Source organism: Tupaia chinensis, unplaced genomic scaffold, assembly GCF_000334495.1.
Source record: "Tupaia chinensis unplaced genomic scaffold, TupChi_1.0 Scaffold000489_1, whole genome shotgun sequence".
Classification (NCBI taxonomy): domain Eukaryota; kingdom Metazoa; phylum Chordata; class Mammalia; order Scandentia; family Tupaiidae; genus Tupaia; species Tupaia belangeri.
Window position 1 is genome coordinate 4,397,178 of NW_006160001.1, and position 7,855 is coordinate 4,405,032.

At 43.4% G+C, this 7,855-nt stretch overlaps 1 protein-coding gene across 2 annotated transcripts in view; it reads right to left on the reverse strand.

Moving 5' to 3' along the window:
• Positions 1-7,572, reverse strand: part of SKP2 (S-phase kinase associated protein 2) — a 37,093-nt gene extending 29,521 nt beyond the window's left edge. The window contains exons 1-2 of one of the 2 annotated variants that reach the window (XM_006156322.3): positions 7,313-7,571; positions 6,533-6,804 (exon numbers count right to left, since the gene is read on the reverse strand). In XM_006156322.3, the coding sequence (XP_006156384.1) occupies positions 6,533-6,804; positions 7,313-7,356 (316 nt within the window). In that variant the 5' untranslated portion in view covers positions 7,357-7,571. Of the gene's footprint in view, positions 1-6,532; positions 6,805-7,312 lie in introns of both variants that reach the window. The other variant, XM_006156323.3, reaches the window with a different exon arrangement.
• Positions 7,573-7,855: the final 283 nt, after the last annotated feature.

Consider the following 7,855-nt stretch of genomic DNA (forward strand, 5'->3'; position numbering starts at 1 on the left):
ATATGCTAATTCTGTATTAGTCTAACTGACTGACCCTCACTAACCAATTAACTTCTACAAAGCCTGACACTGAATATTAAAAGGTACTCAGCTGATACTTCATAAAGGAATGATTGATGCCTTAAAGAAGAATGCAGGTGGTATTTGAAATATACACAAGACTGTTGGCTTTTGAGGACCAGTTTTCCTCATCTGTAAAATGACAAGGTTGGTCTGTGGCTCCACTTTCACCATGTTTTGTGGGTGCCTAACTCATGTACGAGTGCTGGAACTAGGTGTAAACCACAGCCCCTGCCCGATGGCCACGCTGGGAAGTGAACTAATAAACAAATATACAAGCTAAAACTGTCATTTATTAAAAACCCTGAAAATATTCAGACGTTTATTAAAACACACTGACGCTAACCTTTGCAGCAACCTTGCACTAAGTATTATCATCCCCAGTTTAAAGTTGCGGAAATTTTCTCGGTAGGATTAAGTCACTCTACTAAGGTGACAGCAATTACTAGGCTGCAGAGCCAACAGGCAAATTTGGGGTCTATTCTTTCTGTTTCCAAACTCCCAAGCTTCAAAGCAAAGGTACAAAATCACAAGAGGTAGAAATTTGAAGGCTTGTTGGGGGCAGAGGGCATGGCATGAAAAGGAACAACACAGCAACTGCTGGCACACGGAAGGGATGAAGCTGAAGACAAAAACTAAGGGCTTCAAAACCGAGGGCTCAAAAGCAACGTCCTGCGTCAGTACACTAGTAGTCTTTGGGAGAAGAAGGAGAGGCCTTAAGAGAAGGTGGAAATATGACAAAGGAGACAAGCCCATACATCTAGTAAGTGGCACGGTGCAAATTCAAATCCAGGACTGACTTCCAATTGTATTTGAAATCTTTCTACTCACCCGCTCAAAGATTCTGTTCTCCATTCTGAGAATAGAATGCTCAGAATGCGTATCCTATAAGTCCAGAAAAAGTGAGAAGTAAACCTGACTGGCTATGGAATACAAAATCAAGGAAGGTTAGAGTGTGGTAAAGGTGAGAGGAAATAAAAGTCACTGACATGTCTAATGAGTTCATCATCAAACAAGGACAATGTCTCCCTGTCCCCCCCCAAAAATGCACAGCTTCCGCTAGCAGTCAAGTATTCAGGGCTCCATGGAAGGGCAGGGATTCTAGCACCTTTGGGTGGGGATGCCACAGCCAGAAATTGGCTGCTGTCCCAGCAGATGCAGCAGAAGTTTGTCTTGAGTGGCTGCTGTAATGGCTGTCATGCAGACTGTGATACACTTAATCTAATTGTACTTGCCATATTTAAGTCTCACAATATCAGCCATCTGTTTCCTGAACTCTTCACTACACTGCCCCCTGGTCTGCTTGCACACAGTAGAAGGGAAAATCCGGAGGCCTTTTCTCCATTTGCCTCTGCTTAACTGAGCCCCACATTAGGGAAATAATTATTAACCCCAAGGCCTATAGCCTTCAATGACATAGACAGCTGTTTAACACACTTTGGAGACAAGAAAGGCCAAAAACTGGTCACATCAATAGGCTTCCAAGTGATTGCCCTCTCCTACCACTGTTGCCAATCATTCCTCAGATGGAAACTCAGCTTTCCACTTCTGTAATCTCATCACCTGCCATGCTTCTCAAGATCCTCTGGGAAGAGGGCTTGCCAAAAAGTTTTCTATGCCATTAGATCTTTGCAGCTTAAGTAACTCATCCTCATCTTACGTGGTGAATTTTTTCCCCAGAAAATTATCTACAATCAGATTCATGTTAAAAATCATTAGCAAAATTTCGATCTTTAAAATTCATCCTCTCTTTAAACATAGATACATTAATTATACTTGCTGAAGAAGCAGCTGGAGGCCCTGGTACTTGTACCTACTGTTTTTATTTTTGTTTGTTTTTAAGGGGGACCACCTCATAACTGCTTTTGCTGGCTTGTTTTAAGTGAGAATATCCCACGCTTTTTTTTTTTCTTGTGGGGGAGGGGGGCTATAAACAGATCTAGTGTCCTGATGAGTTATCCTTCCTTATCCCACAAACCATAAAGAGGAACATAAAATCGTGCTAGCTTTTGGTATTTTAGTGCCTTTTTTGTTTGTTTATTTGTTTTTGGCTACCTGGGCAAAACTAAAAAAAAGTAGAACACAACAAAACTAAACAGGGCTCCCCAATGCACTCCTCAGCCCATAGCACCTTTATTTCTATGAAAGACCTGCTCAACCCTGGGGTGTGGGAAGAGTAAAGAAGACACAGAGGAAACTGAGACTTGGGGAATAAGGTATAGTATGAGAGCCCTGTGAGACAAAGGTATTTTGCCTGCTGTTTTCAGTGCTCTATTTCCAATCCTACAATGCTGCTCAATAAATATTTTGCTGGATGAATGAATGCTACAGAAGAAAGATAAAAGGGGAGGGGTCCATAAAAGCTTTTACAGAGTTGAGATTCGAGAACTCATTGACAGGTTGTGAAATCAAGAAGTTTGACTACCTTTTCCTTAAAAAAAAAAAAAGAAAAAGAAAAAATGAATTGACTAGAACAGGACACAAAACATCTCAGTAAGAGAAAATATAATTTCATGCAACTTTTGTTTCAGACACCCATGATTTCAACTTAAAATACATTTCTTACTGTTTAAAGTTGAAAGGAAAATGTTTACATAGAGATATAAAAACAGATTCCTAGGCTCAAGCCAGGACTTCTTGGATCAGAATCTCTGGAATTTTGCACTTTGAACTAGTTCCCTTGAGGATTCTAATATAACTTAAGTCTCTAGTTTGAAATTTCAGCCAGTTTATTAACCATGGAAGAGCTGATTGGCAAATTAGTTCAACCACAATTTCATGGCCATCAACTGTTTAAGAGGCAAGAGCTAGACATTTAATGACCATAAATAAAATGTGATTGTTCTTTTTCTGCCCATCATTGACCTCACTGCTGAGCTGTTTCCTTCCAGAGCCTTCTACGGACTCACCCCAAAGCCCATCAGACTTATTCTGGTACAGGTTGGCCACATAGCCTTTATCTTCTAAAATAAACAGCCAAAGAGGATTTAGTTCCAGATGTGAGGCTAGATGGGAGAGACTGCTTAGCAAAGAACCTACCAAAAACCACAGCCTAAAGCCAGTCATCAGATAGCTATGTATAACAGGTGTAGCTTGTTCTACCCTAATCCTGGCAGATCTAGTGGCCACCTGTCCTGACAGCTGGAGACAAAACTCCCTGGAATGATGATCCAGCAATACTGGAGCCTCAGGCTTCCAGAGGCCCACTGGGAATCCTCTACACCAGCTGCCACTCATCCTGCATCTCTGAGTCTGCCCTTCTACCCTCCACACAATTAACCAGTCTACATTGTGTAAGCCCACGTACATACAAATGTATACTATTGGTTTCTCTCTGTGCTACTTTCATAGGTAGTAACTAACACACAGTCACTGTTTTCTCTCTCTCACATCAGACATGATATTTTTTAGAAGTTTATTTCTTCTGTGAGTAAGAGAGAGAGAGCACGCTCAACAGGATTCTGATGTTGTGGTTTATCCCAAGCTTCAGCCAGCCTCAGTTCAGGGATACATACTCAGCCTGCTCAGAGACGTCTGCAGATACCATTCAAAAATCTTCACAAGGGTCAGTCTGGCAGAGCATTGCATTTTATTGCTGCACCACTGTCCGGCCCCTAGACATGTGTTCTTGAAGTCAGTTCAACAATCTAGACTCATAGACTGGGTCGTTTTCAGATTCTTCTCTCTTACTGAGTAGGATTGTCCAGATCCACCTGAATGGGAATCACCCCTGGAGCTTTTCTGCCCTGGGAAGTTTCCAGCCATTACACAAGGGTCTCCCTGCTGGCCCCTATAGCACTCACTGTCTGAGCTATTCATCTGCTACTACTCTAACAGACTCCTTATATTAACTGTGGGTGAGCTAATCCTGTTATTGTCTTTTCTCCTCAACCCGCCTTGCAAATTCCTAGGAGATAGCAACTATCCCTTACATTTTTGTCTCGATCCCACAGCGCCTTGCTTTAAAATGTCTTTTTAATTTACCTCCATGTGTATGTGAATGTGGAAAGACACACCGAACTTGGCATAGTCCACGCCAAGCTCTCGGCACCAGACAAGTTCATCAGAATCTATTCATCTTGGCAGGAAGTTATCTTTTACCACATTTGGTTGATCACGTACCAAACTGCTCTGCTACATTCTGGACACTAACAATGGCACATTAAGTTCTGAAGAACAAAAAAATTTTACAGTAATAGGGTCAGACTAACAGTATTAAGGACAAAAGTCAAAGTCAACTTGCTTTACATACACTCTCATTGAATCTTCACAACAGCCCATACATAAAGTTGGTGTTACTACTCCATTTCACTTCTCTGTGAAGACACAGAGAGCTCTAATAACTGGCCAAAGTTGGTAAGCAGCAGACCGGCATTCAAATTCAAATCTGTCTAATTTCACCACAATTCTTGACCGCCTATCTAATTTTCTTTTTCTTTTTTTTTGGAGAGGTTTTTGCTATAGGGCACATGCACTCACCAGAAAGACAGAGACAGAAAGCGAGAAATCACCCTCCCCTGGGGGAGATGACCACATCGCAATCCTTTCTCCTCCATCCTTTTCTCGAGATCTTGGGCATGCACTCACACACGCCCGGCATAAGTTTAAGCCACTGGGTCCGAGGTTCATACTGTGGTCAACTACATAGGAGTCCAACAACATAGCCATTATGCCAACTGCTGGTCACACTGCCTATCTAATTACTCCAACTCTAGTGTGGATTCCCAGACCAAAACTTGGACAAAGTTCTCTTCCCTAAAGAGAGGATAAAAAAAAAACAAAACAATGTTTTATTTTTAAACAAACATTTTTTAAAGCAAGTGAGTAACCCATCCATCAATCCTTCGGCAAAGACAGGCATAGGGAAAATTTTAGAAATATATACATATATTTTTACCTTGGCTTTGCAAGTCTTTTTCTTTAATCTTCTGCTTCTTCATCATCTCCATCCAAATTCAGTTTAAACTCTGATCACTTTCTCTACAGTTCCAACAGCCTCCTAATTCTCCTGACTCTAAAGTCAGAATATATCTAGAATCTGACCAATGCTTAGCCGTCTCTCAAGTCTTAACAAATCTCCCAGCTTCCAACTTTGACCCCATAATGGTGTTGTCTCAACACATCAGTGCATTCTTTAAAAGGGTTAAATTAGAGCACATCACGACTCTGCTCAACATCACCTCTACCCTGATTTCCCCCTCTGCTCCCTTTGCATTCTTAAAACATGACTTCTCTGTTATTTGCTGAACAAATTCCATGCTTCTGCCCCAGTGTCTTTGCTTTGGCTGTTCCTTCTGCTTGGAGCTCTTTTGTCCAAGATATTTACATGGCATATTCCCTCACCTCCTTTATGCCTTTACTTAAAGGTCACTGCCCAATTGCGGCTTTCCCTTAACATCCTGTTTAAAATTGAAATCTACCACCCACCCTAGGACTTCCACTTCCTCTTGGCTTGCTCTATTTGCTTTTAGTCATAGCACTTACCAACTTCTATCACACTACATAAAACAGTTATTAAGTTTATGGTATTCCCTCACTAGGAGACAAGCGCCATGAGGGTAGACCTGTTTAAACTTTGCTAACTGCTATACTCTCAGCACCTGGAGTACAGCGAGCACATAGTATACGTTTGGCAAACATTTGTTGAATTACTGATTTACATGCCTTATTAGCAAGAAAAACTAGTAATTTCACAGCAATGCACTATGTTTACCCTGGCTTTCAGTATTCTGGGCTTCTGATTCACTTCGGGAGATACCTATCCATCCGTTTGAGAAACTTAGAAATGGGAAGCTATTAAAAGGGGGAACATGGTGAGTTCTGCATTTCAGTCAGTACACTCTAGCTCTGGGAGACCGTTCAAAGGAGAAGGCAAGAATTATGAGTCCATTCCAACAGCTCAGGCAGGCGATAAGAGCTTGAGAAATATTTACTAGATAAGAAGGAAAGATGCGATGATTGATTGGATGTTGGGAATCTGGCTGATTCAAGCTTTTGGGCTGAGTCACTGAACAGAGAGTGCCTGTAATCTTGGAGACAGAACATACCAGAAGTACATCTGGGAATGGACCTGGCAAATAAGTCTCCTCCACTTAGTTTAATATTCACTTTAGCAATCCATTGACAAATAACTAAAGTGATTAAGGTGTAAAACTCCTACAAGAAGACCATTGTTTGTATTTCCATTTTTCAGGGGCACTGAGCTGACCACTGAGCAGATTCCCTTTTACGGCAAAAAGCAAGAATGTCTTCTCATGGGTTACATTTTTGAGTCAGTTGTCCACCAGAAGATACATACCTAACAGGACTCTGGTAGTCTTCACCGACAATGACATGCCCCATTTCGTTGGAAAACAACTACAGAATTGAGAAATTTACAAAGAGATCCATCTTAAAGATCCCTGACCAAAGGGATTACATTACGGCTCAATCTGCTCCTTACATAACTGACAGTTTTACCTTCCTACCTTACCTGTAAAACTCTCTCGATTTAGCTTAGGTCTGCGGACAATCACAAAGTCTTTGTCATTCCCTTTGCTCTTCAGTCGTTTGCGTGAGGGGCTCTGGGGTTGGCCCAGGTTTGAAAGCAATTCCTGTGGGATATTCTCACTGTCCACTTCTTCCTTCTCCAGGGCTGAGACTCCCATGCCTGATAGCAGCTCAGAAGTCTTACTGGAATCCCATCCCCACGTGAAGCTGGTGGTAACGTTGCTGCTCTGGTCTGGAATCTCCTGAAGGTGCTTCCTGCAGAAGTGCACAATAACCCCATTCCTTTCGAAAACACATTCGTAAATATTTCCGAGGCAGGCATAAAAGAAGCTGCAAGTTATGCATTCTAGAAAACTTTCACAGCAGGTAACAGAATTGCATTTTTTACGCGCATACGGCGAGTTCCGAAGAATGAAAGGGAAAATAACCGAACACGTTGGAAAAGGTTTTTTCTTTTCATTTTCTATTTACGCGATCATGCAGAAGGCCCTAAGAATTTCTTCCAGTGGAGGGAACAGAAGGAAAGAGGGAGGGCAATTCTACAGTGGTTGAAAACAGCAGCAGGAAAGCCCAATTACAGAAGCCCCCCAGAAAACCTGCACTTTGCTCCCCGCACTAAAATATCCAATCATTTACACTTTACGCAAAAAGGTGCTGAGCAACCCATTCACATAACACAGAAAATTAGCAAGTAACAATATGCGCGGCCTAAATGAATTAAGACAGTTCATTCATGTTTAATCTCTCTTTGCAATGAGTTTACCTCTGCATGGCGTCTCCAGGTTCAGAAGTTTTAAATACGTGCATTAATTGCAGGGCCGCCCGCCTTCCAGATTCCCGCTTTGGCGCGCTGAGGTTGCAGGCATGCGGCTCAGTCCCCCAGCCCTAGACCCGCGAACTCTAGCAACGTTCCATCCCCGCCGCGCGCGCAGGGCTCTTCTGCCCGCTCTCGGCGGCCGCGGTCTGCAGCCCAGCTGCCTGCTGGGAATTGTAGTTCCAGCCCTGTCTTGTAGTCCGACTGGCTCGCCGCTACTTCCTCCCCTTGCAGCTTTGCCCGCCTTCGAGATACCCACAACCCCCAGCGGGTGCCCGGCCGCACGGCCCACGGGGTAGGCGGGGAAACGGAAGCGGGCGGCGCTCTGGCTGACTGGGAAATGTCAGCCGCTTGACTGGGGACGGGTTTTCCTTTCCCAGGAGCCCGCAGGCCTTCTGGTGACCACCACTGCTGTCACCACCGAGCGTGGGTCCCAGACCCTAGACGACTGTGGCGGACGCGGAGCGTCCCGGCCCCTTCCAGACGCTGTCC